At 31.2% G+C, this 20,262-nt stretch overlaps 1 protein-coding gene across 1 annotated transcript; it reads right to left on the reverse strand.

The window, feature by feature from the left end:
• Positions 1-1,940: 1,940 nt before the first annotated feature.
• LOC113393574 (origin recognition complex subunit 3) lies at positions 1,941-14,546 on the reverse strand. Its single transcript, XM_026630547.2, has 12 exons — positions 14,309-14,546; positions 14,098-14,241; positions 13,830-14,008; positions 13,462-13,570; positions 12,720-12,943; positions 12,258-12,405; positions 12,008-12,133; positions 11,624-11,938; positions 11,146-11,535; positions 9,933-10,166; positions 3,689-3,873; positions 1,941-2,157 (listed from the first exon to the last, which is right to left on the reverse strand). Exons 1-12 carry the CDS (start codon positions 14,333-14,335, stop codon positions 2,061-2,063), a joined length of 2,178 nt encoding a protein of 725 aa, XP_026486332.2. The 5' UTR covers positions 14,336-14,546; the 3' UTR covers positions 1,941-2,060.
• Positions 14,547-20,262: the final 5,716 nt, after the last annotated feature.

The following is a 20,262-nucleotide window of genomic DNA, read 5'->3' on the forward strand; positions in this document are numbered from 1 at the left end:
CTTTTTTTCTTAAATTGTCGCCTTTTATCGGATTCACAAAAGATCGACTAAGACGAAAACGTGTTTACTTTTTGTTGATTAGTTGGGACCTTAATAGCCGCTCCTCTTGCATTAAAAAAACCAACCCAAAAGTAACTGACCTTATTGACCTCGTCTTTAGATATAAACAAACGTCTTTTATTTATTTATTTAAATAGTTACACCATCAACTACCATATCAGGCAACTTATTCCAAAAGGACATACTTTTAAGTTAACATTGCAGTGGGATTATGAACTAGTACATCAATTTAAAAAAGACAAATAAAAAAATTACATATATGAAGTACAAATATCACTATATTATATACCTTAACAATATGGATTGCAATAAGTTAATATAAGCTCGTAAACGTCCCATCGCTAGATAAATAAATAAATTTGGTCTCTTGTGAAGGTCATACGGCATTGCCTCCAGTACATTCGTTGCTTTTCTTAAGTTTTCCTTAGTCGACAAATTACGTGCGTATTTAAACACTCATAACGGCTAGCAAAGTTTTAAACGATGACATGTCATTCTATAAATAACTAAATATAAATGTAATTTACATAATTTACTATATTTTAACTTACCTTTGAATTAATTTTATTACTTGAATAAAAAACACGTTAAAACTTTCAGCTTTATAACATTGATATGATATTAAGAATTTAAACATTTAATTTTATTTAAAAGCTTTGAGCAAAACTTTCGGTACCCGCTTGAAACCATCTCACAAAACAGTATTAGCAATATGGACCTATCGGTTTTCTTTTTTCATACCTTGTTAAAGACACTAGATTATATTTTTTATGATTGGAATTTAAAAATTGACATGGTTGCGGCCTGTTTGAATTACCTTGAAGTAGTTTTTGTGAGAAGAAAAGTGAAGTGAAGACAAAATTTCAAAAAAATAAAATTTCTCATTTTTAGCGGTATATTCTATATTTAAATGTTATTTTAAAAAAATAAATAAAATAAAATGCACGTACTAGGTACGATTTGGACTGCCTTGCCTATCAAGTATCGACAATATTCATCAGCTTGATAAAAATCAGTCGGATTTTATGAAACCTTATTCGTGAAATTAATGTGCGGACGGTGTGAACATTAGTGGGCGGTCGTTTTTGAGTTAAAAATAAGCCGAAAAGTAGTTTCTATATTTTTTGCTTTACTTACATGCGACTTTTACGTACCGTTTCATAAGTACCTACCCTTTAAGAGAGTTCTACATAGCCGTAAGCAAAACTGAGTAACAGTTGTACGGCTTTGTGCAAGCCGCCAAACAGTAATACTTATTATTGTTGTGTTTCGATTACAATAAGAAATATTTCTTACGGCGCCAATGTCTATGAGCGGTGATGACTAATTGCCATCACATGGCTTACCCGTGATATTGCCGCCGCCTTCCAATACTATAAAAAAGGATGTTTTCTGGAATATAGTAATCGGGTATTGATTGAAATAATCATTTAAAAAATCATTTCGTAGAAAAAAAACATTTGTGAACGTGTGTACAATTATTTACATACATCACCTGTATACGTCAAGATATATAAATAAATACATTTACAAATATCGGACCCATTATATTATTTGTAATGGCAAGTTAATAATATGTGATTCCCACAAGTGTCGCTCGTAATAACAAAGTCATACTCAATCATTTTTTAACGTTGTGTTATTGCGTCGCGTCCACATGATTTAAACGCAATTCCATTTTTTTTTTATATAGGGTATTTTATCTTCTATTAATATTCCATAATTTTTTCCTTTAACACTGAAAAAGGTAGCCGTCAAGTATGATTTTAGACAATATTTTGGAAAATTTTGGACAACTCAGATTTTGAACGAAAAAAGAAATTATTAAATGTATTTACATAATTCATAAGATAAAAAACAAGGAGGAATAAAATGTACAATCGTATTGAAAAAAATACTTTATTTGAACTCATTTCTAAATATTATACTTATTACTAAATATTAAAAATAAATAAAAGAAATCACTCGTATGCTATTTTATTTTAAGTTGCCAAAAATGATCACCAAGTCAGGCGCATGACATGGTCAGTCTTTCTTTTAGATGATTTTATAAAACCAAGAAACTGTAGCTCCGATACGGCACGCGTAAATCGAACTCTGCAAACAAAATAATTATATATAATAATATGTTTTAAATTCGAATGTATACAATATCAACAATCTTTATTTATACGGATGCAGATGCTCTGGCCTCGAGTCCTGGTTCAAACCAATAAAGTTATTGCGTTTGTTGTGAAGTCATTGTCAGTAATAACCCGGAATTAGGTAATTGAAAATGTTTCACAACCGTGCCTCCTACAGCACGTAAAGCAATGAGCAGCAAATTTTTGTCTGATCTTAATGATTATCACCGAGATTAATGGAAAATGGAGCACTGCCTGCTCTTTAAAATCTTCAAGACTATTTTGACTATCAATAGACATATTTTTGTTTTTATTACAATTATTATAAAATATTAATATTACAAACAGTTGTTTTTGTCAGCGGCGCTAGTAAATATAAGTAAAACGTGCGTGTATTAATATCTAAATTAGCATTGCTTGCCTTTCGCTGGCTATTTTATATTGCAATATTAAACTTATCAAGGTATTTAAGATGTCATAAACAATTATAATTTAGATTTCTGTTTAAGTATATCTATTTTGTTTACGTGGGTTTCTACCACGCTTATATTAGCTTCACTTGTAACTATGAATGTAAGAAAATCTTGGAATCTTAATTTGACCCACTTCCCGGTGTTCGATTAGGATGAAATTTTGCACACGCTCTGAGTTCTGATGACAATACATGACTAGGTAAGAAACCTTATTACAAATCCAATATGGCGGACGTCCAAGATGGCGGACAAGTTATTTGAAATGCACCCCCATGATATGGGTATCAAATGAAAGGGTTTGCTGTCAGTTTTACGAAAAGAATAGTCACGTGACTTAAATCCAACATGGCGGACATCCAAGATGGCGGATTAGCTATTTTGAAATGCGCCCCCATGATATGGGTATTAAATGAAAGAGTTTGCTTTTGTAATTTTTAGTGCGTGCGAAAACCGTGTTTTTTAATTTTTTAAATTATTATTTTTGGATAAAACGCTCCATTTGTAATTTTTAGTGCGTGCTAAAAGCGTGTTTTTTAGTTTTTAAATTGTAATTAGAACTAGCAACTTGTCCTCGATTCGCAAGGGTAGAAAAAGGGTTTACATAAAATGTTTACATTGAAGGACCAACAAAGAAAAATATTGTTTTATTCTATGTTTATAAAGAAGATTAGTATCTAATTAATGGTTTAGCGATATTGTTTTAGATGGTGGTAGGGCATTGAGTAAGCCCGTTAGTGTACGTACCACCCACTCATCACATATTCAATACCGCAAACAAAAATATTCACTGTTGTTGTGTTTCAGTTTGAAGGGATATAGCAGCCAGTATAACTACAGTCACAAAGGACATGTTAGTTGTCAAGGTTGATAGCACATTGGTGTTATAAGGAATGGTTAATATTTCTAACGGTGCTAGTGTAATTACGACCCAGAAAAGAAATTCTTTTATATTATGGAAACATCCAGAAGGCGAGATGCCGGGACTCAACCTGACTATATCGGAAACCACTGAACCGTGGAATATTAACTTACTGAATATTAACGTCCTTGTATCGGTCCTCATCGTCTTCATCGGGTCGTAGCACAGCAGCGAAGGCTTGCAGCCAGTCGTACAAGTTGATATGTTTGCCACATTCACGGTGTAACTTGTACGCTATTGACACATCAGGTAATGTATCTGAAATACTGTCTACTGAAGACAAATGGCAGCAGGTACACTAAAAAAGGCGAAAATATTTACATAACTAATATAGATACTTAAAATTTAGTTCATGTAATAAATTATTAAAAAGTAGTTCATGTATAAAGACTACAGAATTTTCATATACTCTATTTGTGTTTATAATTCATCTCTCGTTCGGCGGTGAATGAAACCATCTTGAGGAAACCATATCATGTGTCGATAGAGCTAAATGCCACACTTGCAATACTTACATCTACTAACCCGAAATAAAGCACGTTCTCTAAAGAAAAGAGCCCAGCAATATGACATTTACAGGACTGTTTCTTTTACTTTTTTTACTTAAAAAAACATATAATTGTGCTCAAATTTATAATCACGAGTATCGAAAATAATATTGCCATATTAGTGTATCCGATAAAAAAAATTACAATCCTCAACATTTTGGAAATTATTTCAAAGAGAAGAACTCGCTAAAACATCGCTAAATATAATACAAACAAAAAAACTAAATTCATCAAAATGTTTATTAAAGAAATAAATCAAATTTACAATTTAATAATTTTATTATTGAATAGACAAGTTTGTATAATTGTTTAAAAAAAAAAAGTAACGTAACGAAAATAAAACATGTTTTGAGATGCGCGGGGGCAAATCAAATGATATTACCCGACATTGACATTTAAAATAATAAAATGTTTTAATGCTGTTTTTTCTATCGTAACATCATATTAATTATTGAACGTTTATTATTACGGTCAATTTAATTTGAATAAAGAATACTGAAACAAATGAGATCACCGTTAGTTTCCAATGTATTTAAAATTGGAATTGAATTATATTTAGCAAGTTAATTCATCATGTAATTATTTTTGTGTTTTCTCGCAAAATGTCCCTTTAGTGAGGAACGCGATTACTTTTAGCCTATTAGTTGTAAAAACAGGAAAAGAACGAGGTGTTGTTTTTAAATGACTTGAACAATTATTTTTGTCATATCATATTGTAAACTCAAGTTATTTTTTAATAAAATAATCTTAGCAAATATAATGTAATTTTTATTTTTGCTGTTTTACAAGAGTGAAGACCGATAAGTCGTCTCACGCACACAGACATATTTTAAACACGAACGTTAGCACTCATACTTATGAACTCCGGTAATAATTTAACTTGGAGAAGTGCGCTTTCGTGACTGCATAATGCAAGTTTACTTTCTTCTTTGGAATGTTATATTACTGATGACAAACTAAAGATTAATTTGAGTGTAACCCCCTGTTTTACACATTTTTATAGTAAGACTGTAAATATGTGAGAAACGACCTATGTATATAACTATTTTCAATATACTTTTAACAAAATTATGAATATATTATTGAGAATATAAAAACAAGAGAAAACAGTAACCATAAAAGATAAAAACTTTAACAAGTATAAAATTATACAGTAACTATGAGATATTCAATAACAACATAAATGCCTTGAACTTTTGACATAACGATTTATTAAAGAAGCTGCCAAAAATGATGACATACGTTTACTGTAGGAACTAAAATTACACTTTGATTAATTTTATCTACGATTTTTTAATAAATACTACACAAGTAGATGAAAAAACATGACGTTTCTTTAAAAAAATTTAAAGATTTCTTAATATATTTTTTTTTACTCTAATTTAATTGGAAAAAATATTGGACGTCTTTATGTAATTGTATTGTTTGTACCTATAGTAGTATTATAAGCTCCTGGTAAAATTAGTAAAAATATATTAGTATTATGTACTTTCATACTTTTTGAACATTTAATAATAATATTTTTGGTCTAAAAAGTTTGTTAAGATGGTATCTACAAATTGTTTTTAAATTTTAATTTGGTTGTCTAGACGAGAAGCCTAATAATACCCAGAACCAGTCCGTTGTACAAAATATAATTAAATATTTATTTATTAGTCCTACATAATTTATACAATGTAACTATGATTAAGGCCAATGATTTAAAAATAAATTACTTATTATTTACACAGCGCATTATTTTTTTATCATGCAAACAGACGTTTTAAATAATTTTTATATAATGCTATACCGCTCACGATGATATTTCATTCGATTTAATAGTTTCCCATTGGGTAATATTTTAGCAATGAATGTGTTTCGAATTATTCCTAAATAGTTTGTTAGCCTAACCCAGATATAGCCAGTGTAAAGCTATTGCTTTTTATTTAACGCCAACAAATGTCATTCAATTCTGTAATGTTTGCTTAACGCGTGTCACTACGTTTAACCTTATGGCTAAAAAATTTATAGAAAAGTTCAGGGACATCTTAATAAGTTTGATTTGAAAGTGACTAAAACGCTTACTTATGTATTTATTTACCGCTTTAACAATAAGTGAAAACTAACAATTATAGAATAAATAAAAGTTTTAAATTGCCAAGTACTAAAAAATATATAATTTTAAATCATTTTAATTGATATAAAAATATAAGGCTTAATGAAATTCATAGAAAATCTACTTAATAAAACTCCAACACAGACCGATACATCCAGATCCGGTGGATCTAGACTGTGCGCACTATCTAAGGGATCTATGAAAATTTGACACATTGGGATCTTCCCCAACGGGTGAAAATTTTTTTCACAGAAGTTGGTCATTTTTCTACCTAGTGTTGCGATGCGATTACATCCTTATGTTACATAATTATATAAGCGCGTTGCGTTTGTTCGGATTATCGTTATTTCACTGGATGGTAAGACATTGTGCGTTTGGGTCGGTACCCACTCATAATATATTCTACCGCTAAGCAGCAATACTTTGTATTGTTATGTTCCTGTTTGAAGGGTAGACGAGCCAGTGTAACTACAGGCACAAGGGACATAATAACTTAGTACCCAAGGTTGGTGGCGCATTGGAGATGTAAGCGATGTTTAAAATGATTTCCGGCGTCAATGTCTATGGACGGTGGTGGACACTTATGATGGTAAGGTATGGTCACCTGATGAGGTGACCCACTAGCCCGTCCGCTTACCTTATTTCATAAAACAATGTCAATACTTTCGCTAATGAATCACATTTATTTAAAAAATATTATGTAAGTTTATCACTGTTGTAGTTTAAATTGTTGAAAGTTCCGTTATCCTTTAAGAGTTTATTTGTTTACGTGGCGTAAACTTATTGCCGCAAGCAAGGAGTAAAAAAACGGGGATATCCAAAGAAGGCTTCACAAAAACAATAACGAGATTTATCGTATTATTAATCGTATGCGATATAATTAACATAATTTAGTAATTTAATTAGAAAAAATACTCACTATAGAATTTCATGCCGGTTCTTATAATTTTAAATATAGCTTCAAATTTAATTTAATTCGTTCATTACGATTCAAAAATGACCATTAGTGTCTTATTGGATTAAGAACACTTTGAACAAAAATAATGTTTTATCATTATTTATTTAAATGCATAATTCATTATTGATATGCAATGAAATGAAAGTTATTATAACTATACCAAAGTTTTTTGTTTTTTTTTATTAATTATAATTAAACGAAATTGAGTGACCAATAACTAAAGAAGGTAAAACGTTAATTGTGATAAATCTATTACATTAAATATAATTAATTAATCTTAGTGTGTTATTATATTTGGATAGGCATTTCAATTAGTTTTATTGTACTCAATATTTGAATGAAATAAAATTAAAAAAGATAATATAATATATTCTTGTATATTAATAGCGTAACCATATTTTTGTACCCGTGAATATGGAACGATAGCAACACATAAAAAATCGGTTTGGGTCTCATTTTGAAGAGCTCCAGTCGTAGATGTGCATAAAATTAAAATTGATTCTTGATTGCAATTTACAATTAAAGAGCGGAAAAATGTTACTGGCCGGTTAGAGAGCGATACTACTGTATGGCTGGCTGGCTACTGGCTGTATAAGAAAAAAAAATTAAAAAGGTAAACAAAATTAAAGTAAATGTTATCGACAAACTCCCATTCTAACTGAACGAATGTGTATACTATTTGACATTCAAATCTTCATTTTAATAAGGTTTTATTATTTTAGCGCCAAATGTAGATGAATTACATGCAGTTTACAAAGAAAAGAATTCAAAACAAAACCTGTATTTAAGAATTTCTAAAAAAACATATGTTTAAACGAGAACCCCATTAGTGAGTTTTTAAAACTAGATTGTATGAATAATATGCTGTTAATAATACAACCATTACCATAAATTTGTCGTTATAGATAATACTATCAAGCTTTCAAGCGTTTGTATTCATATCAAAAGACTTGCAAATTGAAAATAAAATATTTAACTAATAATATCAAGAACGAGTAATATGTTGCCAATAATAAATTTTGCAAAAATAAATTAATAAAGATCCCATAAGAACTCTAACATCGAAGTCGCTTAAGTTAATGTAATTATTTACACTCAATACAGTTCAGAGCTTAAAAATATGATACTGTGGTTTTGCAATCAATCTTATAATATATCCTATTCTTGACCTGCCATCTATAATTTCAAATCCTTCTCTATGCAATCACTAGCGTCCAATCCCTATGTTACCAATCCTTTCTAAAGTTCTATGTTTTAATAGACGCTTTCTAACTTAATCTTTATTTTATAAAATTACAGAAATATATTGTACACCTGGACATGGCACTGCAACAGCTCAAGGTAAAGGAAAATATCCGCGAGGCATTGGAGATTAAGGTACAGTTTTAGCAGCGGCGGTTTTATCTATTGCAAGGCTCCGGGCGGTAGGTCTTTGCGAGGCCCCCTGTCCTCGTTGAAAAGTATGTATGTGATTCGAAAGTAGGTCTGGTTGTTTGGTTTAGTTATTTGTTATGTTTGACGAGTGATGGTAAAGTTATACAAATAAATAAAATTTGTGTACTTTTAAAATATTTTACATTTAAATAATTACAAAGTTAGCAAATAAATAAATTATAATTTTTTAAATGGATGTAGTTGGCGTCTTCCTTAGACTAAAATCTTTCATGGGCCGAGAACTATGCGATTAAAAAACCTATCTTCAAGTGTTTCGAGGCGCGAATTAGTTAACTACCTTTATTTTAATTTACTGTTATTTTATAACCTTACCTTACAAAAGTTTTAAACAAAAAATATATTTCAATTTTGCTTGGATTTTTGCGCGAGGCCCCTGCAAGAGCGAGGCCTCGGGCGATTGCCCCGTTCGCCACCCCCTAAGGCCGCCGCTGAGTTTTAGTTCAGATTAATTTCAGGAATTATTATGACCAGGACCTGTGACCTGTTACTTAAATTCCTATCTAATTACGCCATATCATCCATCCTCCTGCCCTTATCCTAATTTTACTTGGGGTCGGCGCGGCATGTCTTCATCTTCCATACTTCTCTGTCGGACGTCATCTCACAAGTAACATTCTTTCTAACCATATCGTCTTTCACACAATCCATCCATCGTTTCTTTGGTCGTCCCCTACCTCTATATCCATCCACATCCATTCTCAAAACCTTTCTCACAACATGGTCCTCATTCCTCCGCATAACATGCCCATACCATGACAGCCGGTTTCCAGATAGCTTCTCGGTTAGCGGTGCCACTTTATATGGATCTACACCATATATTCCATGTTTTTCCTTATTTAATTGTTTCCTTAATTTTCTCGAAATAGTGCATTGCCTTATAAATGTAGGACATTCCGTAAATTTAAAGGAAACCTCTTATTAACATTCTTCTATATAGAATTGTTATTGGTAGCATTATTTTTTATAAAATTCTTCTTAAGAGCGCTTTTCTCAATCGTTGTCTTCTTGATAACAGCAATATGTCACAGATGTGTGAAGGAAGGGGAAGCGCTATTCGATTTCCCAGCGAAATGCGCGATGCTCAAGATGGTCGTCAGATGGTACCAACTCATTTTCCGATAAGATATAATGTTAATGTTGCTTATGACAGATGATACACATCTAATACGACTACCGTAAGGCTCGCTCGTCTTTTTGTTGAGATTTGTTGGTAAATTTTATTAAGGGATGCCTTAAATGGATGGATTAAAAACAACTCTATATTGACCAATAAATCATAAATATAACTTTAGCGTACATACCTGCAAATAATGGATTGGGTTACTGAGGGCTGTGTGCAGTGCTCCTCGGGGAGAGCCCACAATTTGTTTCTTAACATTGGCCACGTCACTGAAGAACAATATTTCGTGAAACGTTTGCGTGTGCGGCGGCTGCAAGCTTTTTGTAAAAACTTCCTCTAAATAACACACAAATCTAGCCCGTATCATTTCATATTCAGACTGGATTTTTTCAACTCTCGTGGCTCTCAACAATTTCTAAAAGTAATATTTATTTTTAAAAGCATATAATTGAAAATCTAAAAAATAAAGGCATATTAAACGTTAGTGTATATTATATATACCCGAATTCAAAGCATCAAACATTTCATTTAACATAAACAAATGGATACAAATACTTATTTTAATTTGTTCCACTTAACTATGTTTGTTTGTCATGGTAGTTTTTTATTAATAATAAACATATAGACATTTAATTGCCAATATCAGAATAAATAACCAAGATGGCGCACCATGCGCCGTCAATTTCATAAAAATATTCATTCATTAATAAACAGATTGTTCTGAACAAATTTGAATATGAAAAATAAATATGATTGAAAGTTAAAAAAGAAAACTACTTTACGCCCGCAGCTTCGCCCGCGCATTACGGAGTGGACATTGGTTTTAGGTATAAAAAATTCTAGTTCTTCCTTGGATAGAACACCTTGCTACATTCGCATTTATAATATTAGTCCGGATTATTGAGTTATTAACTAAGTCACTAAATAATTTTATTGCACTGCAAATTATTTGTTTACTCCAACAATTCTTATTATTATATTTTCTTATTACTATATGTTTATATATTGCAATACGGTAGAAAATAAAAACACAGGAAGAAGATAGAAAAAATTGTTCCACCATCGTCGAAGAGCACGAGGCGGATGCTTTAGGTGGTAACATATGGCGGAACGCTATGCAAGCTTGAATCCACCAACTTGTTATCTTTGTATTGCTAGGTTCCGATTGGAATAACGAGTGAGCCGGTGTAATTAAAGACATGTGGTATATAATTAGCAATGATGGAATAAGATGTGAATTTTTACAGTGTTTTTGTCTACAGATGAGGAGCATCAAGAAGTACAATTCCTCATTTGCCTTCCTTAACACAAGTTCAGCAGATTTTTATCAAATAAATTAAAAATAGTAGAGATAAATTTAAACACAAATTTAAACATGACTAGTTTTTCTTTACCTCTTTCAATTTATACCTATTACCAGGTATATTAACATTGTCCAAATCATTTTCGGTGTCCATATCAGTATTGGTAAATACCGAAGCATCATTGCTTGCATTCTCTATTTGCCTCAAGAACGTCATTAAATGAATTTTTATTGTTTTAGCGAAATCTTGACCAAGATCGTTCTTCAAAGTAATGTTGTGAATATTATTTTTAGATGGAGTTGATCGTAGAGGTTTTATTGGTGAGGTTACTTGTAGGCATGTATTGACGTCTTTAAGTGCAGCTTTTATAGTTTCTCCCAGTTTTATTTGTGATTGAAAATTCAATAACTGCATGCACTCTTTAAATGGTTGTGTACTTGTTACACATTCTAATGAACATTTGGCGTAAAGTTCCCTTACCTAGAAAAAAATATAATTTATAATTAATATTCTCCTGCCATAATAAATCTTAACAATTATTTTACTAACACTAATAAAAGATACATACAGTTTTTCCAAGTGTATTCTTTGGTAGATCCTTTACAAAAGTGGAAAGTAACCGTATACACAGATAAAAACTATGTACATAGTCATGAAGTTTATTTATTTCCTTAGACAAAATTTCTCTGAAAAAATTATCATCCTCAAAAAGACCGATTTTAGTTTCACAATCCTGTACCTCCAAGAAGGGCCGGAAAGATAATAATTGTCTTATATTTTCTAAATCATCTTTAGTGAGATTATTGATTGCCTCATCAAGTTGTTCCGGAACACAACATAGTGATTTAATATTATCGCCATAATAGTGATCAATCATACAGTACTAAAAAAGAAAACGAAACTGATTAATGGTTAACATATCATATAATATAAATCTTTTTCAAAAACATACCTTAATACTCTGAATGAGGCCGGTGACAGAGAAATCATAGAAGAGAAATACATCTGTCATCAATTCAAACGCTTTGCCACTCAAGTGGAATGGACTTGTGTGAGATAAGAAAATGTTTTCTAAAACCTGCAAATTATTGAAACAAAGCAAAATTTAAAAAGTTTCAAGTAACATTTAAAAAAAAGCTATATAAAGACCATTCTTTTTTTTTAATCAAATTGTCTAATTATTAATATATTAAAGAGCTTACTTGATTCATATAAACATGTGACGGATGAGAATGAAACACTTTAATTAGCAACTTTGATGAGACATGGTATGGAAAGGATTTATGTAGAGCTGAAACTGATGTTGCTACTCCAAAAATCAATACTAATGGCAAGGATTGCACATAGGAACTGAAAAATAAACAATTTTTTTTTTAACATTTTGAGGCATATGTGTTTTAGTATGACAATTTACTTTTGAGATTGCAGAATTAATAATTCCCTAGGCTGTACAAGTGTATAAAAGTTATGAATATTTCAATTTAAATATTAATTTCAAGTATCAAAATATTCTCTATTCAAGTTGGCTCATAAAAGCTGTTTTGAACTATCATATTAGTATTAAATTAATGAATAAGCTATTCAATTCAGACCAGAAATCTCAAATTTTAAATGGGAAAAATTAAGAATCTTATAGATACTTTGATTAAAAGAAAATTACAAACCTTATAATCATTACAAAATCCTGCAATATATTACAATTAAAGCTCTCAAAATCTGGCATTATTATAACTAAAGTTTTTTTTGCGACAGGCTTATATTTCTTTGGCGATTGTTTCACGTATTTTGCTTGATACCAATTGAGCAAAGTTTTCAATGTACATTGATTCTTCTTCAATTTAAATCTTTCACTCGAATCTTTTTCAAAACTGTCATTAGCAGAGTTATCCTAAAATATTCAAAATAACATTTATATTATAATAATTTGAGCTCCTCAATAAGAACGATAATGGATCACGGGTTTAAGAAATAATTAATAATTTATGATGTTTTATCTTTTATGTTAACAGTTTTTTTAAGTTTTATAAAATATAAATATATTTAGAAAACTTTTTAATAAAGCTATAGTTGGCAAATGACCAAAAGGGCCTCCTCATAAGCAATCACCCATGGACACCTACAACATAAGAGGCATTGCTGATGTGTTGCAGGAATACATTTTCTATGTTATTTATAACTAATTAATTTATTGTATTGTTAATTATAACATATCCACATTGCTTATTTAGAGAAAAGGGTTCACAACATTTATAGTACCAGTCTGTTACAGCTTATTTTTTAAATTTACTGGTATCTTATAATTAACTGAAAATATAAACATCTAACACTCATTAAATTACATCCAAGGAATTACTTAAGATAATATGATAAATGAAAACAGTTCTTTCTTGCATTGTATAAACTTACCAGCACATCCTGTCCGTGTATTAACTGCCAAACAGCACTCTCCACTAAATGTTTAACCGTTTGAGCATCTTGTGAATTTATCAATGCAACATGTGGTGTAACATCTTCCCTGAAATTTAATTTTGATAATATATAACATATTTAAACATAAATTTATTTTTCCAAATGGTTACTAGATAGTGTTTTTTTTTTTATAATTATATTTTATTTATATTAACAATATTTCTTTTAGTGTTGTAAAATAATAGTGTTAATTAGATACGAATGCAGTTAAAAATAAGGATTTCAACCTGAACGAGATAAACACTGGAGTGAGTACTAAAAAAAATTGTAATGGATTATACACAGTAGTAAAAGTTTAGACTCACCTAATTCTATCTATAAGGGCCAGAAACTGATTGACATAGTCTGGCTGATTGACCCCAGTCAATAATGTGGCACTAGGTATAATTCCCTCCAATGTACTGTACTCATGCTCCTGATTCACCAACTTGACATAGCTTACAATATCATTCAACAGAATGCTATATGTTTGCTCATGAAGTTCCTAAAATAAATATACATTTTCAGGTGAAAAATATCTTACTAAAAGCTATTTCTTTATTAATAAATGTAAATAAGAATATTTAAACCTACCTTTAACTGATTTTCGACTACGTTCCAGTTATATTTGAATGTTTTATACCAGGAGTCTTTGGATAAACTTTCAAATGGATTGCGTTTCGGTTTCTTTTTCGAATGCTTTGTTTTTTTAAAACCATTTGAAAACAAAAACACACCCTGTAAACGAGAGTTTTATAATAATAGCTTATTATTTAATACAATTATATATAAAAAAATATTTTACCTTAGAAACTGAGGTAGTTGATTCCATGTTATAGGTACAAAACCTTAAAATAATCTAATATTTTTCTCATACAATCTTAGCAAAAGACAATAGCAAATATAAAATACTAAATAAATAAGGCAGTTTAGCTATAATGAAAAAGATCTTCATTAATAAAAATACTAAACACTTCGTTAAATTATGAAAAGCTACAGCACATTTCAAATTTGTCCATATTTAACAAGTTCTATAATTTGTATATAGCTATACCGATTACAGAATACTGACATAAGTGACTTTGACACTAATATTATTTTTTAAACTAATTATTTAAAAGGCAAAGGATTCAGACCATACAACCTCTTTCCGCTTTCAGTTTTTACATTCTTCCAAAATACATTACAAAATGTTTGATATATGTCTTAAAAATAAATAAGACTTATGAAAGCACGGGTGCGTGTGGGTAGATTATGGGTTATTTTATGGGTGTTTTCGGGCGCACAATTTGTGGGAAAGATCAGGCTGATTGCAACAATACCACTCGCGCCTCATGAAAAAATAACGTTACGAGAAAATTAAGAAAAACTATCATAACCTTTATACGTGGAATTATGTTAAACAGATTCATATTTCAATCCATTGCTAGTCTACCCGATCGTATTATTGGATAAAAAATGTGTAAAACGTAGTAATTTTATGTATCCACTTAGTATAACAGATTTTTTTTATATAATTGAATACAAAACATAAACTAAAACTGTATGTACTGATCGTTTGAAAAGTGAATGTTAATTATATCAGCATTAATTACTTATTTACTTCTATTAGATTTTCTACATAATTTATTAGATTTTGTTTTGCATAATTGAGGATAATTAATTTTACTTTATATATCAAAATGTTCAATACAACAAATAATTATATAGTTTATAAAATCATATGGGACGATAGCTGCACATAAAATCAGTTATGGTCTCATTTTGAAGAGCTCCAGCTGTAGATGTGCAGAAAAATAAACAGAATCCTTGATTGCAATTTACTGAATTGTTACGATTTAACAAATGATTGATTTTGAAAAAAGTTACTGACCGGATAGAAAGCAGCACTACGGTTGTTTAAAAAAAAACAAATGAAACACGTGCGAACCTACTATGACATACGCTGTGTTTGTGTTTAAATAAAAAATATTTTATAACTGACTGCTAGGTTGCAAACTTGAATCAGAAGCCTAAGCAAGCACATTTTGATCGAATTCAGTAGCATCTCAGTTTGGCTGCTACGAGCCACCTGACATATAATATTTAAAAGTAAATGAATGTAATTTATTGTCTTTTCAAATGTGTCTAATTTTATTCGTAATAAAACCATAATTCAATGGTGTTTCTTATTTATTTATATCAGAAGAAGCTTGTAACGAAACTGATGAAATTAAACTCAAATTATTAATAAATCATCTTTCTCCTACCGTGTACTCCTATATACGGGATAATAAATCCTACAAGCATGCCTTATCGTTATTAGATCACATATATTTAAAGCCTAGAAATGATATTTTTGCTCAATATACTCTAGTTGCTCGAACACAAAGACAGGACGAAACTATTACAGAATACGTACGCGCACTGAAATTATTAGCACATGATTGTAATTTTAAAGCCGTGACCCCTGAAGAATATAAGAGTGAATACATTCGTGAAGCATTTGTTGCTAGGATGACATCCCAAACAATACGACAGAGACTCTTAGAAAACAATACCTTAAGTTTAGATGAGGCCCTGAATCAAGCGACTGCTTTAGAAACTGCCGAACGAAATTCTCAAGGCTATATAAATAATTATTATTTAAATCTAAACGCTCTTTCTAAGCAGGAACAAGAAACGCCAACTCAACAAAACTTAGCTGTAGCAAATTATCCAAGAAAGAAACATTGCTTCTTTTGTGGTGGAAGCATTCATCGACCATTTAAGTGTCCTGATCGTAATGCCACCTGCCAACTTTGCACCAAAACAGGTCATTTCGCCAATGTCTGCCGTAGTAACAAAGAAACACTTAACAACGTTGTAAACGAAGCTGCACCTGTCGAAGTTGCTATGATTTCTGCCGCCTCAGCTTCTAGTTTAAAAAGAGCTACGGTATCAGAAACAATTAACGATTACGAAGCTGATGCACTTATTGATACTGGTAGTTCAGTAAGTTTCGTAAGCGGTTCTTTAGCGCAAACAATAAACCTGAAAAGAAACCCTTGTAAGCAGGCCATAACTTTAGCCTCACTTAATCACATATCTTTTGTGGAAGGTTCCTGCTTAGGGACAATCAAAATTGGTCAACATATCTATAAATGTCAACCACTCTTAATAGTAAACAATCTTTGCGTAGACCTTATTATAGGGCATGACTTATTATAAAATCATTCAGTGCTTGAATTTCAGTTTGGAGGTAACCGCTGAAAGTCTGCAATGTTATAGAAGCATCAGTTCCTCCTGCAACTTTATTAAGTAATTTATCTCCTAATATTAGACCAATAGCTATAAAATCCAAACGTTACTCTAAAGAAGATTTACAATTTATAAACAATGAAATATCTAAATTACTAAAAGAAGGCGTCATTGAGCCCAGCGTATCTCCATGGCGAGCACAAGTATTAGTTACAGGAGGTGGTTTACATCGAAAGCGGCTTGATATTGACTATACGCTTACCATAAACAGATTTACAGAACTAGATGCATTTCCTCTACCTAGCATCGAGTCTGTAATTGAAAAGGTTGCGAAATTTAATTTTTTTAGCCAAATCGACCTGAAAAGCGCTTATCACCAGGTACCAATTTTGTCGTCTCAGCGAAAATATACAGCATTCGAAGCATGTGGCAAACTTTATCAATCTACAAGGATACCTTTTGGGGTAACAAACGGCATCGCGGCCTTCCAGCGAACATTACAATACATTATCGATACAGAAAAATTAGCAGGAACGTTCGCATATTTAGATGGTGTCACAGTTTGTGGTAAGAGTAAAGATGACCACGATAGAAAACTTAATAAATTTATGAATGCAGTTAAGAAATACAAATTAACTCTAAACGAAAGTAAATGTGTCTTTGGAACCGACTTTATAAATCTTTTAGGATACCCAATGTATAATAATACGATTAAACTGGACAATTACCGTCTCAAACCCCTACTGGATCTCCCAATTCCTACGGATTTACCAACCTTAAAAAGAACTTTAGGTTTATTTGCTCACTACTCGAAGTGGATCCAAATTTTTTCTCAAAAGATCAGACCACTTATTGGTATGAATGATGATATATTGAAATGAATGAAAAAGAACGTGAGAGCTACTAAGTACGATCCTGTAGTTGAAGAAGTAGAGTTACTCCAGCCCAACCCGCAATATTCGTATGTTAGATTGCCAGACGGAAGAGAAACTACAATTTCTAACAGACAATTGGCTCCGCTACCAGAAAATTTAGAAGATTGTAATGAAAATCATGAAATCCAAAATTTTCAAGATGAAAATCCTATTCCTAGCCAAGAATCTGTTGAATACAATCAACCTCATGAACTCCCTTCCACCAGTTCGTCATTCACAGAACGTAGTTCGACACGGCAGCAAAGAATGCCGAACTATTTAAACGATTACGTTGTGTCTTGAGGTAGGGAGTAAATGACATATAATATTCAAAAGTAAATGAATGTCATTTATTGTCTTTTCAAATGTGTCTAATTTTATTCGTAATAAAACCATAATTCAATGGTGATTCTTATTTATTTATATCACCACAAAGAGCAGAACCTAACTTTCCTGCAATTCTGAACTTAATAGTGTCTCTGAGCAGTTTATATATCCATATTTCTGGTACTGATTTCTCAGCAGGCGCAATAAAAAGTCAGTGGCTGTGCTATTCTTGCACCTAAGAAGTGAAACCAAATCAACCAACAAGTCCAAGACAAACTACCAGGTCAGTTGCATCTACAAAAGCATCGGCTCTCTTGTCCTGGACGATTTTGCAGAGAAAACTCGATATTCAATTGAATTTTTGAACAGCCTCAACGCGTCAAGACTTCCACCTCGCAAGATACAATTGAAATTTGGTTCAATTGTCACCCTGCTTCGTAACTTGAACGTGAAGCTAGGCCTTCTGAAGCGTCGCCAATTTCCGTGTCGATTAACAAGAGCCAAGGACGAACTTTGGACAAAGTCTTAATTTGCCGAGTTCCGTCTTCATACACGTTGGTATGTCTCGTGTCGGTTCTAAAAACTCACTCAAGATACAAATTAACAACAACTAGTAGCATGGTGTCATTAATGGAGAAGGACCATTCACTATTCATATTGCATTGACCATAATTTATTATTAAATTAATTTAATTCAAATAACAATATTTTAGTCGTAAATTGTGAAAGTTTATTCTAAATAAAATTAAAGTAATTTGGTATCAATAAACTCCAATGCTAACTAAACTACTAATTGACATTAAAAAAATATTTTGCTCATAAATAACAATAAAAAAAAAACAAAATGGATTAAAAAATTGATGCGCACAATTTTCCATTAGTGTAATACCCACTGATCAGATATTCTACCGCCAAACAGCAGTATTGTTGTGTTCCGGTTTAAACGGTGAGTGAGGCAGTGTGCCAGTTTCCACGGGACATAACATCTTAGTTCCCCACATTGGTGGCGCATTGGCGATGTAAAGAATGGTTAATATTTCTTACAGCGCTATTGTCTGTAGGCGATGGTGACCACTTACCATCAAGTGGCCCATTTGCTCGTCCGCCAACATAAAAAAAGTACAGTCCGAAACTAAATATGTGTGCATACATAAATGCAAGCTCTATTTCCTAATTGTTAGTCCGATGGGACGGTAATCTTTTGATAGACCCAACTTGGGCTTTGAACCTTAAACCTGATCATTTAGCAACTGTATCAATTAGGCAGCCTATTGTATTTACTGTACTATTCTCATTTTTTTTAAGCCCAAATAGCTGCGTTACCAGAATTCTACAATCTTAACCTTAGATTCTACAATATTTACCTAGTCATACTTAATTGATTTGGCATACGATGAACGAAAAAATCGTAAGGAAATCTATGGATCTGGTTATATTATACCACATTTATGTATATCATCAACCCATAAGAAAAGCATGCAGGAATAGCAGGCGAACAGGCAGTCGACAGTATTTTACATATGTAGCAGCAATATTAGTTCAAAATATAAGATGAAAATAATAGGAACCACGTTATTCATAAAAACAGACAATAATTAAATAACAAAAACATCATTTTATTGTGTTGATAATATTAAAACACGAAGTACAATATTTACGATATCATTTGTAAATAATTACAACTAAATTCTTACATTAATTAATAATTATTTATTTACAGGAATAGTCTATTAATAATACCGAAGTTAGCCTGCCAAAAAATGTTGCACAAAAATATTTATAAAATAAAACAATGTGAAAATTAAATAAAACTACCAAGAAGCAGAAAGTCATAGCATAAAATTAAAAAATGAAATGATGCGAAACTTAGGAACCAAGACTACATACGTGATATTATCAATAAGATTATAAAATGTTTCCCTAAGTTGGTTTCTCTTTTCTAATAACGAAACAAACTTTTTAGTATTCCATTTAATCTTTTATACAATCGTGTAACTTTGTTGTTTCCATGCTTTCATATAAATATTAAAAATAATTTCATTTTCTAAAATACCTGATACAGAACATTTCTTCGTTAAAATTTAATGTAGGTATAAGGATATATAAAACAAGCTTTCATTTGGCAGCCATTTGTTTAAATTTTAGTATATTGTTTTTATCACTAGCAACAAACGTGCGGGCGTTTAATTTCAGCCCAATCGGTTGAGTAAGTCTGATTTAAAATTCAATTGCAAAATTTTATATATACTGATTAACAGGCGATGTTGAATAAAATCTTGCGATTATATAAAGCAAGCAT

The sequence above is a fragment of the Vanessa tameamea genome, chromosome 6 (genome assembly GCF_037043105.1).
Source record: "Vanessa tameamea isolate UH-Manoa-2023 chromosome 6, ilVanTame1 primary haplotype, whole genome shotgun sequence".
Lineage (NCBI taxonomy): Eukaryota > Metazoa > Arthropoda > Insecta > Lepidoptera > Nymphalidae > Vanessa > Vanessa tameamea.